Genomic DNA, 18,671 nt, shown 5'->3' with positions numbered 1-18,671 from the left:
GAAGCATGAATAAGTTCTTAACTGTATGGTGAACGTAGTTAGCTATGATCTTTGGGTGACTGAGGCAGCAGAGTAGTGTTTCTCAATGTTAACTGCAAAGCTATGTTGTAGTGCTAAGAAGTTCTACCATTGATAATGACACATCAAGAAGGAGCTACTTGTTTTTCTGAGTTGGTCACATACAAAAAGCTTCTGCAGAAAAAAAACCCATGAACCCTAAATCTGTAGCAAAGCTGTGGTAGGAATGGTCCTGCAGAGCCAGAAGCGTAGGCACAAAGTCCACTAGTTTTACACTACATCAATGAACACACAGATGAAGTGTTATTTTTATAGAAGCCACTGAAACTTGTTAATGAGGTTGCGAGATTTAAATTTCAGTAATTTAACTATTGACACAAACACTTCAGGTTCAGAGCAACTATTTATTTGTGACACTTCAACAGTTGGGATCCAGATACTACAGCCTGAGTTACACTGGCATGATTTTTCTTCAGAATGAAATTACGTATGCAGTCTACAGAGAGAGTGGGAGGGAGACTTCTTTGTGAAATATAAGCTGTAGGCATTTTATATTAAACAATGAACCACTGCTTCAGGCTCAATTACAGGAAGCTTTATTCTGTCAGGATAGTGAGTTTAAAGTCTGCACAACTACTTACTTATAGATGGCTTTGGCAAACTTAATACAATGTCAAGGTATTAAGTCATCAGAATTGCAGGAGAGTTTGAGCCCTTGACAATGGTGGAGACATAGGTAGTAGAAGTAGTGGTAGCAAGATCACCAATGAAAGTTATTTGAATAGATGGTTCCCAAGCTATAAGAGTGAATCCAATATTGCTGCACGTATACATGAACAAAATGAGAATCGTAGAATGGTTTGTCAGGGAAGAGACCTTAAAGATCACCTAGTTCCAGCCCGCCTTCCACTAGACCAGGTTGCTGAAGAAGTCTTCACGCAAGTTGGCTTGTATATTCAGTTTAATTCTACCTTTAAGTTAAGGGGGTTTGGTGGTTTTGGAGTGGGGGATTTGTGCAGTTTGGTTGGAGTTTTTTTTCTCTCCTAAAAAGCAATCACAACTAGGTTGACTGGATCTGAACATTGGCAGTTTCTATTTTCAGCATGTCGTACATGGAAACTATTTACAGAACAGAGGTCAAAAGATCCCTTTGATACTTTTGTATAACAAGTAGTCATTTGATGTCCCTCACAGAGGCTGAAATCTTCTAAATAACAAAGGACTTGGTATGCTTGAAATCCTAAATGAAGCAAACAAGTTAACATAAGTAATAGTTCAAGGATTTTAACCATATTAACATTAAGTGTACATTTCAGAAGAAACTAAGGCATCAAGTTTGAAAAGAAGCATGCCCAAAGCACTCTTTGGAAGTCTACACAATGCACTGCTACACAGAAGTAACCTATTAAAAACTACAAGTATCAAACAGCTCTGTTGAGCATCTGATTCATAAGTGCTGCATTAATACTGGTAAACAGATACCACAGGTCTTCAAAGTTTACTCCTTCCCACTCAGAGCAACCAGGCAGCTGGCCTCAGTAAGTTTCTTACATACCTATTAGGTAAAGGAATAAGCTTATGCTGTTTAGTATGTTCTGTTTTGATTAAAGAAATGGGTGGTGTTCACCAAGCTTTTAAGGCTATTAATGTAATCTTAAACTACAGATAGCAAAATTAAGTTGCTCCAGTTGAAGTTTTAGTTGGAGCTCCATTCTTGCACCACTCTGAAAAGCTGGAGCGATTAATGTGCAGTTAAAGCCCTTGAACCCTCTCAATGAGGAAGGGGAGAAAAAGTACGAAGTTTAGCTTCCGTATTCAGTCAAGCCTTAGAGGAACTAAGGCCAAATCTTTCTCTCACTGCTGTCTTGAACTCCAACTTAGTTTGCTTGGTTAACTGAGTGTACAAGCAAGGCAGAGGGGAAGTTTTCCTAAGAAAACTTCGTGGATATTATTATTAAGTGGATAGCTCAGAGGTGATACTGCCAGATAGTATAAGGGTGTTTGTTACCCTTTAGTTTATCTGATAGCTGGAAAATAATCCAGAACATTCAAAAGAAAAAGAATTAAAGAAAGGAATAGAACAGGGAGAGACTGAGAAATAGAAAGCTACAAATGCAAACAGAGAAAAGGTGTTTCCAGGTATTGGTGGCATGTACAGTTTGTCAGGGGTGGGGGTATTTGCAAAACCATCAAAGATGAGTAAGTTTTAAAGACATCCAAAATTTAAACATGCCACTAAATACAAAATACTTGCCTTTTCACTTGTAGATTGGTAGTTGGTCTTCTTCCTGTTAACAGAGCAGGAAAGGAACATAGATTAAATAGTGAGTTTTCTGATGTTATGTTTTAACCCTTTGAGAAGCTTATTTATGGATAAATCCATTGAATGCTTTTAGGCAGCTGCCGTTGACTCATGGACCACTGTCAGGTTACCTTCCCTAGCTTGTCTTTTCAGGTCTTCCAGTTACGCTTTTTGTCTAGTTCATGGCCAGTATAAACCAGATGGTATTTTGAAGTAATATTTGTATTTCTCTCAAATATATATATATTTTTTTACATGCTATTACCTAAGAGTGCCAAGATAAATTTTTAAAAGAAAAAAAAACCAAAACTGTGGAGGTCACCCACCATAAATTTTAGCCCTTTGTAGGAGCACTAAAATAGTAGCAAGTCAGAATTCCTCAAGCTAAGCAACTTAAGTGCCTGAAATAAATCTGTATCAAATGAGTAGACCAGACACCCTCAGAAGGTTTCCACCAGTTATTTTTACAAAGCATTTCCTGATATTATCTGTAGATGTGGATATGAGGATAGTTCAGTTTGGGTCTGATCATCTAGCTAGATCATTTGACTAGAGCACCTCCTGTACAAAGACAGGCTGAGAAAATAGGGGCTGTTCAGCCTGGAGAACAGAAGCTGCATGGAGACCTCATAGCAGAATTCCAGTATCTGAGGAGGGCCTATAAGGGTGCTGGAGAGGGACTCTTCATCAGGAACTGTAGTGGTAGGACAAGGGGTAATGGGTTTAAACTTAAATACGGGAAATTCAGGTTGGCTATAAGGAAGAAGTTCTTTACTGTGAGGATGGTGAGGCACTGGAACAGGTTGCCCAAAGAAGTGGTAAATGCTCCATCCTTGGCAGTGTTCAAGGCCAGGTTGGATGGGGCTTTAAGCAACCTGGTCCAGGGGGAGTTGTCCATACCCATGGCAGGGTGGTTGGAACTAGATGATCTTAAGGTCCTTTCCAACCCAAACCATTCTATGATCTTTTGTCTAGTTTGAAGAGGAGAGAAATACCTGTAGCTGAGTTAGTGGTTTAAACTGGAACTACGTAAAAAGACGCATCTCTGCACATTGATCACTGTAACAATTCTTAATTATTTTCTGACCAACACACTGGTTCTAATAAGGGGACCAGCTGGTGTGTAGGATCAGGTGTTCAACAAAGCCACTGTACAAGAGCCATGCGAGAAAGGCCTTAAGCAATCATCATGGATTACTACATCAAAAATGTAGGTGAAGTTTGCAGTGATTTGTATACTACCTTGCATCAAGATACTTACTGGGAAGAGCTTTCCTCTGAAAAAGAAAAAAAGAAAAACAATTAGCACAAGAGCAGTTTTTCTAGCTGATTTAAAGTTCTTTGAAATAGTTATTCTGAGCTTATTCAGCTCTTCAGTTTCTAAGAGTTTGTGAACCAAGTGTCTCTTCTGGTGTGAATTTAAACAGAAAAATATTAGGTTGCTTTCAAAGGTAAATAAACCTCCAGGTAAACATGAACTCTAACAGCAGCTCCGTTAGCCTGTTACTTTCAGGCAGCGGACCTTCTCAGACCCCGACATTTGGCATCCTTTCTGCACGAATGTAAGCCCTAAGGAGAGGTTAGCTTGGTGTCGAGCTTTCAGCAGTAAGCTTTAAAAGCAAACTCTCTCCACGTGCACTTTCACCACGACCCAGAAGAGGGAGCCAGTTAACTTAGTTTCTCCTTCGTCGGAACTCAGCCACCCACACCTTCTAGTATGAAAGTGAACTTTCACGGCTTGTTTTTATGTTGCCTCTGCCATTCCCTCTCAAAACTAGAGCATAAGGGCTCCAGTACCTAGGGTTAGGATCCTTGCTCTCCCTAGGTTGCTGTTTGGTACCTTATGCAACTGCACCAATGTCTCCGAGTCATTCTTTAAGTATCTTTTACAGTAGAACTTGGCAGAAGAAAAATGTCAGCACCAAAAAAGTTACTGTTGTAATGCTTTTTAGTACCATGGAGTTAGAGCCTTCCTGAACAGGAGAATGTGTTACAGTCAGCAGAAGTACAGACTTGTGGGTTTTTTTGACATAAGGAAGGAGTGATTTTATTTTACTTACTTGTAAAGTAGCCCTTTTTCTGAGCATAAAATACTCCAAGGCCACACAATGCCATTACCAGAGCCACAAATACTACTGCAGCAATGATACCACTTACATTGAGGTCATCTGTAATTACAAGACAGAAGTCCAATGTTGTAAGTTGTAAAAATTTCCATTGGCTGGATTTGTTTTCCCCCTAATTACTGCAGGCACCGTTTGTACCTATTGGAGGTCTTTGGCCCAAGCTGCCTTAAGTCAACTGGTAACACTTGGATGTAGACAAGCAGTCCAAAAGCACTACAGTATCACAGCCACATTGACGGGAGTGCTTGACACACTTCAACTGCTTAGTTCGGGTCAAAAATAATGAAAGAATAAGAGGCTTAAAGGGATACATACTCCTCATTATACCTATCCCAAATAAGTATTCAAGTCATATGATTCTAATGGAAAACAACTTGAAATCTTTAAAAGTTTTAAACCAAGCATTTTCATATATAGTTTGCCTAAAATAACTGAAACAGCTGATGGCAAGTCCCAGTCCTGAAGAACTCTTCAGGCCAGTTATTTAAAATTCAGTGCTTTTTCATTTTTAGACAACAAGGCTTTTAAAATTCAGTACAATAAAGGCCAACAAATACTTTAGCCCATATGTCCAAAGTTAAACTCTACACTGGGCTACTGAAACACCTAGCCATTTTTATTTCGAAGGGGATGACTTACGCTCATTTCCCCAATATAATCACCAAGAGCTTCAGACAATCATCTGTTCTAGGAGAAAGAAGCATAAACCAGCAGAGACATTTTCACAGCTTTTTGTTGTATGCCCAGTTACCAATTCGGATCGTGACTTTAAGCATACATTAATATTTGGTTGGGAATTTCACACCCAAAGTTATCAATATTTGTGCATTGGTTGACAGCAATTTAGGACTTTTGTTTCCACAACAGAGGGATTCTATCTAGGTAGCTTGTGGAACACTTGCTCATAATCAACCAGGAATGCATTAAAAGCCATGATACAGTGACTTTCAGCTAAGTTCTAAGAAAGCACTGGATAACTGCTTTACAGAATACTTGGACATGAAATTCTGTGTGATATTTTTTAGCATTTGTTACCATCTGCTTTCCTATCCCATCTGCAAGACTAGTTTTATACTTGCCAAAACACTCACATGTTTTGGGTTATTATAGACTACAGACTTTGCCTCTCTAGCCCTTGCTAAATTCTTTATTAGCTAACCAATGTTACACTTCTGCTACACTGTGCAAGTGGAAAAGAAACAGGCAGCATGGTTTTTGTTTGTTTGTTTTGGTGGGGTTTTTTTTAAGCTACACTGACTTCTTCAATGTTCCTCTGGCAGGTATAAATGAGTCATTCAGTCAAATTTCTGATCTGTTACAGTAAGATACATTAAGATCTCACATGAATGCATATGAAAAGGGAGATTTTCATAAAGAAAATAACCCAGTGGACTGGCACGTCATGCTGTACTCCTTCCACAAAAGCAATCTGAAATATTAATGCTCTCACATGGATGCTGCTGTTCTGTGAAGTTCAGTGTTTAGCAACCTAGAGGCTGGCTATTGCAATAATTTTAAGGCACTTAATTAGCTGCTCTTCTGTGAAATGCAGCAAGATATGTTTGTGCTGTGTGAAAGGAATTCTTTAAGTAGCCACAGCATCTACATAGAAGGAACACATTATTATTCCTCCCCCCAAATGCCATAATCAAACAAAAAGATATAATTCTTAGCTTCTCAGTTGCATCACACAATAGAATAATTCCTATTGCAAGACTGGCTTCCTCCCTTATTTTGTTTGACACATACCAACTTGCATTCGCTTCACTGAGCATTTCTGAGATAATCCAATCCCATTGGAGGCTTCACAGAAATACTCTCCAGTGTCATTCTTTGTAACTGTGTTAAACAGCTGTTAAGAAAGAGTCCAAAACCGTTATCAGAATGGAGAAAAAAAATAAAAATCAGACTTTCCTGTGGGACAGAAATTTTGACATGTCAACAGGGGTTTGGTTTGTTTTTTAAAACAAAGTGTCTTCAGCTCCCTAGTCATGTGCCTTGGTCCTTCAGCTTCTGGTCTAAGAGGCACTTTTAGATGGACATTTTAACTAGATGGAATGGATTTATGAGGAGATTCTTTTTCAGTGGATCAGTAGTTTCCAATAAAGCGCATTTTCTTAGATACACTCTAATTTCAGAATCCCTGAAATCAGAATATTTTGTTCATTTTAACAAACAAATGATAATCATGTACTACAAAAACATGACCCATGAACTTTCTGGGGAAAACACGGCTGTCCCTGTCCGTCCCCCCCCCCCCCAGAATGGCACATTCTCTCTTCTTCCAATGGAGAAATGCTGAACTGCACTACTTATCAAATACTTTTCACTGGCAAGTGCTCTAGCCATGCCACTCAAGTCTTGGAAGGCAGACTGTGAGAACGAAGACCTTAGGCCCTCTGTAGGGGAGGATCAGGTTCAAGATCATCTTAGGAACTTGAACATGCACAAGTCCATGGGACCTGACGAAACCCATCTGCAGGTCCTGAAGGAGCTGGCGAATGAAGTTGCTAAGCCACTGTCCATCATATTTGAAAAATCATCACAGTCAGGTAAAGTTCCCGACAACTGGAAGAAGGGAAATATAGCCCCCATTTTCAACAAGGGGAATATGGAAGACCCAGGGAACTACAGACCAGTCAGTCTCACCTCTGTGCCTGGTAAAATCTTGGAGCAGATTCTCCTGGAAAGCATGCTAAGGCACATGAAAAACAACAAGGTGGTTGGTGACAGCCAGCATGGCTTCACTAAGGGGAAATCCTGCCTGACCAATTTGGTGGCCTTCTATGATGGGGCTACAGAACTGATGGATAGGGGCAGAGCAGTTCATGTTGCCTGTAAAAATAGAAAGGTGGAAGCAAGGCATGGACAGAGACTTACCTCATGTCAATCCCCATGTTTCTTTGTGTTTGGTTTGTGGTTTCTTTTTTTGTTTTAAACCTAAACCTTGCTAACTTTTTTCCACTTTAATATATTCCATACTTTAAAACTAAGATTTTTCAGAAGTGATTAGTAAGTTTGAGTAGTCCACCTAGTTTCCAGGGTGCTGAAAGATCCACAGCACCTCTGAATGCTTAGTCACATTTCAGTTTCCACATTTGATGATGCACAAGAGAGGGGTATTCCTAGAACAACTCTTCTGAAAAATCTCATCTGAAAATGCATCGTAAGTAGTATGTATCCATTTCTTTTTTCAGAAGGATCAGCTAATGGGGGAGGGATAAGAAAGAGAGGACAAGTTCTGAGCAGCAAAAAAACCCGAAACCAAAACACCCACAAAACAAGCACAGGTAAATAAAAACCCCACTAAGCTTACTTAACAGCCCCAACTCCTTCCTACTGATTTCACAAGTACTGGACTGGAACTTGTAAATAATGCCACTGGGTGGCACAGATTCTGCACCACCCTTAGAGCTGCACTGCCACTGAAATGCATGAAGTTGCTATTTCAGATTTTAAAGTGCTACCAATAGAACTCTGTTGACGTCTTGAGAGATCATTCTCACCTGGCACTAGATAGCTAACTGACAAGGTGAAATTTGTCATACATTTTCTACATTCTGCTCATTTATCATTACTGCAGCCTTGCAACTCACCCAATTTGTCTATATCACTCAATGTCTACGGCTTGTCATTAGTCCCAGGCAGAAACCACTTTCTACATTTGTTAGGACATATTTCAGCATGACATTGATCTTCAACAAAACCTTGTGCATTTTGGGATTAAGACTATTGTGTATCATTGTACTAAACTGTAAATTTGGTCATCTTGATATCTGATTATGACAGAGTTGGTTATTACACTTACCAGAGTGCCAGACTTCTTATTCATGGTGTAAGTTATGTTTGCTGCTCTAGCACTGCCTGTTCCTGTCTTTTCCAGTAAGGCAACACCGTTCTTGTACCACTGGTACTCAGATGGAGGAGACCCTTCTGTCTCCTTACAGCTCAGTTGCACTACTGTTCCAGTCATTGCAGAGCTGGGTACCTCACACACCGGAGTAGTTGGAGCAACTGGACAATGAAATTGCACTTGTTACACAGTCGTCTTAGTATTGTCTATATGGCAACAGTTTGACACTAGTGAGGAGGTAAGCACTTGCATACTTGCTCAGAAACTAGCATGTTAATGAAATGAGGTGATGGAAAAGGGGTTGAAGGCAGAGTCCTGCCACTGGAGAACACAGCAAAATTTGGGAGTTGCAAAAAATGGGAGAAAGATGCCTGCTCCCAGCCTCCACCTTATGTGCTGTGTCATCGTGTCTCCAATCTATACACTCTCATTCAACCCCAGAGAGTTTGTTGCACCTCACTTCTTGTACAGGACCTCTTGCTCATACAGAGGAGGAGTAACTCAGGGAATCTATAGTCTAGCAATTCCCCCCTTCCCTAGAATATTTTTTTATTAAAAAGTTTTGAAGAATGACTGTCAGAAAGTATTACCGAGACTGGCCACCCTCATAGCCATTGTGTAAATCCCAGGTTGAGGAACAAAACTAATTGGACACTAAATTTCAATATAAATTAAACATTCCCACACATTCAGATGCAGGACAACTGATCATTCCATCTACATAAAGTTAAATGTCTCTTTTCCAATTTTTAGTACATGAATAGAAAAGGAACTTGACTTTTTTTTTTCTTTTTCTTTTTTTTTTTTTTTTTTTTTTTTTTTTGGCAACAGGAAGCTATGTAGAAGAAAGCCAAGAGTGAAGAGGCAATGCATGGGACATTAAAAGCACAAGTGACACCTTAACAAGTATTCATATTTTTTTCTTGACCGATTTTGAAATCAGGAGGAAAAATAAAGAAAACCAAGTGAAATACTAACTAATCCACATTAGCTTTCAAAAAAAAGTGTGAGCAACACACACACACACTCTCTTCTTTGGACTCTGAAGATTTCAACTTTGAATTAAGAAGCCATATTTAAAAGAGGAAAGCCATTGAGAGAATGGAAGAAATAAGGTGTAACTGGGGATTTTAGTAGCTCATTGTTGGAACTAATCAGAAGTTCATGAATTCATCATCCTTTATGAAGAACTTTGATATCTTACTTATAAAAGATCAATTATTTTTTATAGGAAAAAAACCCCTAAAAACCAGAACACCCACCAAAACCAAAACTATGCAACAATACCATATACAAACTATAAAAGCAAATATTTTCCTTTCTCCTTATACAGAGAAAAGAAAAAATCCACCAACCTCTACTACTCATCCATTGGGAAAAATACCAGGAACAATGTAAGAAGAAAGTGTTCTCTTCCCTCCATTCCCCAATGGGAAAAGAAAATTAAGAGAAAACCCATAAAGAACAACCCCCAAGACAATACCATCTCTTCTGTAAATAAAGACCACAGATTACTAGCTTGCTGGCTGGCATTGCACAGACACTGCAGCAGTTTCTCCTTCCAAAAACAGGAGGAGACTGTAGCATATTAGAATGAAGTGCTGCTTAGGAATATTTGATAAGTGTTGACAGATGCTGACTTTCCAGTGCCAAACACCATGAACATTTTATTCAGATTCTCAGCCACTGAGTGACTTCAATTTTAGTAGAAATAGAAGTTTCACCAATACATAGATCAGCATACTTGCTGAGTTTTGAGAACTGAAACCCACACTTCTACCATTAAAACCCTAGTTATATTTCTTTCCAATGCAAGCGTGCATTTTGCAAAGCTCTTTTGTGAGTACATTGTAGGATGTGCATGTGTAAAAGTTTGTAAAAGTTTATAAACCCAGCCCAAAGACCACCCAAAACCGCAGCAGACACACACCATGCAGACAGCCCTACCATCAACACCCCTTGCCGTCATAAAATTTCGTTACAGAAGCCCAGGTAAAAAAGTTTGTACCCAATACTGTGAGAGTAATAGTAGCCTCTCCCAGGCGTTGCCCCTCTTCACTCTTTGCACTGATTTCACAGCGGTAGGTCCCAGAATCCCTTCTAGTCACATTTCTAATACGGATTCCTGTATTCATCATCTCTGCTCGGCCTCGAAGATCACCTTTAAGGAAGAACAGATAGAGAAGTTTCTGCTCTTTGCTTATAGCAAGTATCTGTGTCACATTGGCTTGTTCTGAAATCACATGCAATTTATAAACTGTTGTTCGTTTGTTCAGTGTTAGTTATCTATCACCAAGGAGCAATATGTAATCCCCCTCCCAAGACAGTAAGAACCTTCCACAACTGGTCCATTTGGTCCAAAAAAAAAACCCCAAAGCAAACAAAACCCCCCTCAGTTAAAAACCCCCTACATCTGTCATACATTTTCTAGTTGGAATATGGAATGCCTTTTTCTGCAGATATTTCAAGAAAACATGTATAGCAGTAGTCAGGTGACATAAAAAGACATTATTTTCCATGAGATTGATAGCAATCACTGACTTAATTACTTTTCAGAAAGAATTGTGAGTGAGACCACAGCAAAGTATTTGACATTTTAACTTGGCAAGAAAAACTTAATGGATTTAGCAAAGATATTGCCAGACTTCCTACAACAAGTTTTTTTTCATTCTATAGCTTGTTATGAAAATAAAGTTACATGCACACACAGAACCATGAGTTCCAGTGTTTCTTTAAATTAAATATATGCAGAAAAAAACCCCTCAAGTTCATCAACAGGACCAGTACATCTTGCAAGCTCTACAAACTAACAAAATCACTGTGCTTTTATTTTACTTCTTAACCTTCATTTATTGTGTACATGGTACCAGAGATCCATATTTTCTTCAAAACAAAGTTGAAGTAAGTCCTTTTTAGAGCATATAAGCAGAAATTCCACTTCTGAAAAGAATACAAATTATTTAAAATATACAGCTGAGTTTATATTTTATGAATATAAAAATTGCTGCATTATTCATATCCAAGCCTCCAGCTCTACAGGAGGCTTCAGAAACCTGTTTGTAGCATAGGAGTGCAGAGCTTGCAGTAGTTTTGGGGAGTTTATATCCAAATGTAATTTAACTTTTGAACAATGACAAGGAACATGCAGTACCATTTTCCTTAGATTTGAGTCTTACTATATTCAACTTCATTAAAAAATAATAATTGATGATTATATTAAGAAGTGCTTCCTCTCTCCCTGGGAAGAATTCTTTTTCTCAAAAAGACAGCGGTTCAGTTCCTAATATTATTTCCCAAAAGAAAGAGCTGGTATCTACGCTAGAGAATGACATATTAAACCATCAGTCTAAGTTTGTAGTACTGTACCTGTAAATTCACTGTTGTAGTAGACAAATGAGACTCCTTGAGGCTGAATTTTCTTCCATTCTATTCTTAAGCTCACACTTTTGGAAAACTTGTGCTTGCAACTAAGAATAGCCTCTAGAGGAAAAAAAAAAATAAAAAAAAAAAAAAAAAATGAATGCATAAAGGACTTTAGAACTGTGTTTGGTAGATATTCACACTCCACGAAGTTAATATTCTCTCTACAAAAGAATTTGAGCAGTCAGTAAATGCCATATCTACTTCTCAAGGTGATGGCATCAGGCCTTCTCCAGATTTACACAAACAGAATATACTAATTTTTCCATAATTCAGTGGCCTTCAGATTAAACTTCAGTTGGTGGGAACCGTGTTGGATTGGCACAAATTCTGTATTGCTCCCTCATTTTAAGTTTAAATAGTTTCATCAGTGAGCAGACTACCATTAAAAAAGGACTCTGACCCTGTTAATTATATTTTGTGGATTCTGAATTCTGAATTTGTGAATTCAGTATCAGTAGTTTAACTGTTTAAATGTAAACTTAATGCAGATGGACAAAATGCTAGTAAGATGGTTAAATATTATCCTAAGTAATTTACATATTTAGTTACAATTTCATATTAGTTATTGTAAGATTATGTGGAAGGTGAGAGTCTGTTGCACGAAGGCTTCCCAATCAAGGACCTTTTCAATGCAAAAGCAATAACAAGTAAAAAGGGCAGTAACTAGCAAAACCAGACACACAGACATGACAGATGGGGACTAACAGAGATGATGATAAAGACTATCAGTCTCTATTGGGATAAACTCAGTGTTTTAGTAGTTCCATTCTCTCAAGGTGCTGAAATATTCCACACCCCAACACCCCCCCGTCCCCCGAATAAATAACTCTTAAGTCAAGGTATTAATAAGAATTGTTGGGAGACAACATCAGAGGAAAGAATTTATCCACCTCTGACTGACTCCAAATCTGCTAAAGTAAAATTTAGCACCTCCCAGAAACTTCTGTAAAAGAAACAAATACAATATTTGACCTTGCTACCTTTAGGCTTCTTCCAACACAGGCCAGACGTATCAAGGATCAGAAGCCTTTATAGTTTTGGCAATTCTTGTCTAGCTTTCAGGAGACAAATATCCACTGCTCAAACATACAGCCAATCTGCATTAATTGGCACCCTCATTTCCAGTCTAAGCAAACATGGCTGAAGGGCAATTAAGAGCTACCGACTGATCTATCCACTACGCCCTTTGGAGTCCAATTTCCCAGGTCTGTTCTGTAGAGAAACACAAAGCTTCCAAGGGGCCAGACTGGTAGCCTTGGTGATCTCTCATAGTGAAAAAAATGTCTAGACAGGCTGACTTGAAAGAAAAATTGAGGCAGGAGGGCATTCTTTGCCAGAAACACGTTACACATGCACTGGCCGCTCTGAAAAACATGCTGTGCACTCAGGAAGCCTGAGGTTCCTGACTTTAGGTTGAGTGGATGGGTGGAGGCTTCCTGAATCTTAAGATTTGCTAAAGTTTCCTTTCAATTTTGTTTTTGTACCCTTTTAACAAAGAAAAGCCATCATTCAAGCTCAGCTTGCTTTTGCAACTGACCTTGTGACAGTTGGCTGGTCTCATGAGCTGGTCTGTATTAGCTGACATAAAGGCAGCTCAGCTGAAGTGTTCTCAGCTGAACAAGTCACTTCTGTCTTGAATGAGCTGCCCCTTTCTTGCATACCATGTTTTTTTTTGTTTCAGAAAAAGCTAGCATTGATGCCCTCCCACTAATCTTATTCAGAGAAAGGGAATAGCATGGAAGAAAGGGAGCACACACGGAACAGAGAAAGCATAATTAAACTCTCCTTAGTTATAGTTCACCTCTCCCTCTTTTTTCCATACTAACAGTCAGCAAGAGGTATTTCCAGAACAGGTCTACTTGACTTGCACTATGGTAGACCCACAGGATTAGCACAGACTCTGCCAGGCCTGGAAAAGCCATCTGGGATCTTGGACAGGTCTGGACAATGTTTAACTTGGATTTACATCTAGTCTGAAGGCTATCATTTGGTTACAGAATCATAGGATATTCTCAGGCTGGAAGGGACTCATAGGGATCACTGAGTCCAACTCCCTGCTGCTTGCAGGAATACTTAAAACTAAGTTATATGGCTAACGGTGTCATCCAGACGCTGCTTGAACTCTGACAGGCTTGGTGCTGTGACCACTTCCCTGGGGAGCCTGTTCCAGTGACTGACCACCCTCCTTTTCAGGAACAGGAGTTAAGAGGAGAAAAGGAAAATGCATTTCAGGTCAGCTGCATCTGATTGAATACCTGTGTCTATCGGTCCCCACCATTCTCTCAGTACTGCTACACAAAAAGAACTTGGCATGGCACCTGACCTATGTTGAAATGATCTCACTCTACCATAAAAAACAAAAGAACAAAATGCAAGCTACATATCATATAAAAAGGCAGAGCCTAATCAAACTTTAATATTACCTGAAGAGCTACTCTCTCCTCTTGCCTGTCCTGAGCTCTAAACGTATAAGTTTTACTTCCCCAAAAGTGACAAGAATACTTGACAGAAGCCCAGCTGACAGCTTTAGAGACCTCCAAAATACTTGATCATTACCTCAAAACAGATGAATGAAGCCTAAAGCTCAGCAAACAGTTCTTTCAATTCTCAAATTCCCATCTCTCTCCATTCCAACCAAATGCAAAAAACCAACCAACCAACCAAGAACATCCCCCCCTGCCACCTCACAAACCTCACATGCACACTACCAGGACCTCTTTCTCGCTTACCCAGAAAACATCAGATTTACCTCCCTGCTTGCTTAACTTCTCCAGCACACTATTGGAAGTAATTTGTCATATGACGTACACATATATAAATATGTAAATAGCCATTATAGGTAGTGACAATTAACTGACCACTTTCCTCTCTCTAGTCCCTCACTTTTCTGTCTTGCAAGAGAATTAGTGCTTCTCCTTTCTATCAGTTCCCATCATTTTGGGTGGAATGAAACCAGGCAGAAGTTAAGAGTGATTGACAAAGGACTGATAAACTGGTCATAGAAAAGGTAGAATAAGTTTGAAAAGGACTTCTAGGGAGCATCTAGTCCAACCCCATGTCAAGTAGGAGAAAATGGGGACAAGACCAGGATTACACAGTCGATGGAGATTGTAGGAGCCAGACCTCTCAGGAAAGACAATCTTGACAGCTGCGCAGCTTATGTATACATAGTTTGCATGTATTGTGCTTATATTAAAAATATTCACAGCAATGCCCATACTGTACCCTTGAATTCCTCTGCTTTTACGTTTTTGTTATCTGTTTCAATGGAAATTCCAGACACTTTACGATCTGCAAAAAACCAAGAAAAGACACAATTCAGCAATAAGTACTTGTAATTTCGTATGTGCTTCAGCAGCTACAAACAGTAATTTCAAGACCTCCTTACACTGGGCAGATTGGATATTATCTGCTAAGGAAAGCACGGGACTAAGAGCTAGACCAGGGCTATGCATGTGGGTGGCCTTGAACAATTCATCTTTTCTTCTCCATGCCTTGGCACCTGTAAAAAAGTAGTAATATTTCTCTCTTACAATAGCATGATAATATTTACATGTAAGAGGATCTATATAAACAGTAGACATTGTTTTATACTGGGGTAATGTCTCAGTCTGTTTCTAATGGGGGAGACCTGCATTAATCCATAAGTGTATTTTCCATCGTATTCCTGTTACAAGGCAGGTGTTTGCTGAAGAATACCATATACAGCTTCTACAGCATAAAAAAAAAAATGTGCGCAGCAATTGGCAGTTACCTCAAATTTTTGTTCAAATGAGATGGAAAACATTAGTCAACATTTCTATAGTTTTATATCAAAGAGGAAAAAACCTCCATACATTTTTTGATATCTCTTGCATCAGTACCACCAAAATTCCAGAGAACAAGTGAAATAACCACTAGCCCTACACCAACCCCCACCCAGCTACCTGCTCCCCCACTGGACCTCGCTATGCACCCTCTGGATGGCATCCCATCCCTCAGGCATGTGAACTGCACCACTCAGCTTGGTGTTATTCGCAAAATTGCTGAGGGTGCACTCCATCTCACTGTCCATGTCATTTATGAAGATACTAAACAGTACTGATCTCACACATTATCATGGTTTTCTTCTCTATTAAGATCATTCTTTACTGTTCAAATCTATCACTACAGAGGAAATTCTCCATCCGAACAGTTCTTACAGCCTTTTCCACCCATAATTTTCTATCCTTTTTTCCTGTCTCCTTTAAAAAAGAAGAAGAAAAAAAAAAATAAATACAGATTGCAGTTCTATTGGTATCTATAACCATTGCTTCTGTGAATCATGGAGAAAGTGTCAGAATAGGTATTTGAGTCCCCAGCACTGTAGCAAAAGTTCAGTTACTCAGTCTCTCTTAGAGAATACAGCTTCACACCTGACAGGTGAATTCTCCTACGTGCACATCACCAAAGATCCAAATTTGTGTAACTCTCCTGTCCTTCATATGTTTTAATTTCATCATCACCTTTGTGTTACCCCAAAATAGTTACAGCATAAGTTTAATATGAAAATAAATAGGAAGTGAAGACGACAATTCCAGCAATGCCATTTACATACCTTGGAATACTGAAATAACAAAAAAATATTTGCATTACAAATAGTGCTCAGAAATTTTTTCCATCCCATCAAGAAAAGAAACTTTCCTGTTGGACTTTAAAAATAGAAATAAAAAACCCCACACAAAATGACCCCCACCACACCCTGTTGAAACCAGAGGAGGGGGAGCCACTTCTCCAGCACCTCCCAAAGTAACGGTTAGTCCTGCATGCCCACCCAGAGCCCATCTCCCTGGTTTTGTCCAAGCTTCATCTAGAATAAAGCCTGAAGTCATTAAGTCATTTTCCTCTTAACCTATTAAACCTTTTTCAGATTTATAGAAAGAAAATTAGCTTTTGACTTTTACCCAAACCATGTTGTTTCTAGAACACCACCACCACCACAGATTGAAAGAACATTTTCCTTCATGCGTTCATGAAGAGGAGAGGCCTTTTGTTCTGAGGTTCCGACAGCAGTTAACAGGTAGGAAGTATTTCTAGAACTCCAGTGCGTGAGTAAAGTAACTATAAATTACTGGCACATCAACCTTCTCTGGCCGGACACAAAACGGCTCAAATACATGCAGTTCACCACTGTATTAAATTCACTGTCATGGGCCTGGAAACTTCTCTCCTCCTCCAATACAGATGTGACACAGCTCACTGTCATGGTCTAAGTATTCAAAAGCTAGAAGCCATGATAAGAAAACATGTCTTATGACTTCTGGGGCAGGATCATGGTACTTACTTCTCACTATGGAAGTTATCACAGCATTACCCTGTATGCTTCGTACTGGGAGCTTACAATTGTACAAAGTCTCTGTATTTCCCCTTGCATCAAGGAATTTACAGAATACATGAAGATCCTATTATACAATGCAGTAAGCGCAAAATAGTTCAACATGCCTATAGCCCTCCTCCTCACATGCACAAACCACAAATATACATGACCCTTGTCAAGAAGCAGTAGAGTCCAGAACATTAACTTAAGGTGGTGCAGAGATAGCTGACCAAATTAAAACCATTGTATGCTCTGATCAAGCAGAAAGACAGAAGAGCTTTTTAAAGCTAGAGCATCTCTTCCTTAAAGATGTTATTTTTGGAAATGTCTCTGCCAGTTTTTCAGAATACAAGATTTAAACTTTTGGTTTCAATTCACCATATAAAGGGCAAGAGTGAAAAGATGACATATTACTGTACCAATTAACTTTTTTCATCATATACTTTTATACAGACTGAAATAAACCCCTATTCTTACATGCCAGTAACCTCATTTGTTTAGAAGCAAACCCTAGAAATACACGCTTTCCATTTGATAATCATTCACGCAGCTGTAAACTGATACTACTAGTTGGAGGAATCATTAAGGAAAAGCGTATTATTCAAACCAAATCAAAGGAAATAGTGTGCCTGGAGGAAATTACATGAGAACAGAATCAAAACAAAGTCATAAGTACAAGAGACAAAGCCGTCTTGCAGTATTTGTTTTGCCAAATTCTGAATAGCAGGTGGCCTATAGCAAAGCTTAACAAAGGATTTCAGAGGATACTGTAAGTTTAAGAAGTCACATGTCCCAAGAATAAAGCAATAATGAAGCCAGTTCTCCTGAAATGCTTGAAAGAAAATAGGAAAGCAGACATCTGTTCGGTGTTAGCATCTTTCAGACACGTGACCACCTCAGGATAAACCATCAGCAACATGCCTAGATGCTGATACAGACTTCTCAGCTATGTAACTACTACCCTGACGTACTCAAACAACAGTTTTGCCAGTCACACAACTTAGATTCTTCTTGGTAGTTTAAGATGCAGTTGCTACAACTGAAAGGCTACCGACCCTGTTCACGGTGATGTTGGCAGGCTAGACTACATTAGCTCAGACAGTTAACAATAGGTAGCCAGAGCTCAGACCCACCACACTCCACAGCCATGCTGCTATCAGTGGTCAGTGTTTAAGCAGACTTCATCTTCCATCAGTTCTGCCTGGTGAATGCTAACCTCCAGCAAACACACTGGAAAGAGACCAGGAGTATTCACAGCCTCTGCAGGGGTCTCCTGTGTTGGCCAGAGTCCTTAAGCAATCTCTGAAACTGGCCATTTAAACACCAAAATATAGCCTGAAATAACTGGAGTAAACCCAGATTGATTAAGTAAACATGAATATGGTATTAAGACTTCAAATTTTGGACAAGGGCTAGAAGAAGTTATCCCACATTTGGGGGGGGGGGGGGGGGGAGCGGAAAGTTAAGCAGCTCAATTTCAGTCTTTCAGTTATCTTAGGTTACTGAATTTCTTGAATCTTAAATAACAGGATTTACCTGGGAGAGGGTTTATCCAATTCACAAAACCCTCCAGCCCTGTATATCTTCAGCCACAGAAAACAAAGGAGTAGACTG

General features: G+C 39.3%; 1 protein-coding gene across 4 annotated transcripts in view; it reads right to left on the bottom strand.

The window, feature by feature from the left end:
• Positions 1-406: 406 nt before the first annotated feature.
• The window catches only part of JAM2 (junctional adhesion molecule 2), a 34,285-nt gene continuing 16,020 nt past the window's right edge, over positions 407-18,671 (bottom strand). The window contains exons 1-10 of one of the 4 annotated variants that reach the window (XM_030475010.1): positions 15,111-15,192; positions 14,948-15,013; positions 11,666-11,779; positions 10,308-10,460; positions 8,255-8,460; positions 6,196-6,298; positions 4,381-4,488; positions 3,582-3,597; positions 2,273-2,306; positions 407-1,258 (exon numbers count right to left, since the gene is read on the bottom strand). In XM_030475010.1, coding sequence (XP_030330870.1) covers positions 1,226-1,258; positions 2,273-2,306; positions 3,582-3,597; positions 4,381-4,488; positions 6,196-6,298; positions 8,255-8,460; positions 10,308-10,460; positions 11,666-11,779; positions 14,948-15,013; positions 15,111-15,177 — 900 coding nt within the window. In that variant the 5' untranslated portion in view covers positions 15,178-15,192 and the 3' untranslated portion in view covers positions 407-1,225. Of the gene's footprint in view, positions 1,259-2,272; positions 2,307-3,581; positions 3,598-4,380; positions 4,489-6,195; positions 6,299-8,254; positions 8,461-10,307; positions 10,461-11,665; positions 11,780-14,947; positions 15,014-15,110; positions 15,193-18,671 lie in introns of those variants that run through there. The other 3 variants (XM_030475018.2, XM_030475026.1, XM_032919719.1) reach the window with 3 other exon arrangements.

This window comes from Strigops habroptila, chromosome 2 (genome assembly GCF_004027225.2).
Source record: "Strigops habroptila isolate Jane chromosome 2, bStrHab1.2.pri, whole genome shotgun sequence".
Classification (NCBI taxonomy): domain Eukaryota; kingdom Metazoa; phylum Chordata; class Aves; order Psittaciformes; family Psittacidae; genus Strigops; species Strigops habroptila.
This window is presented reverse-complemented; position numbering and strand designations above follow the sequence as displayed.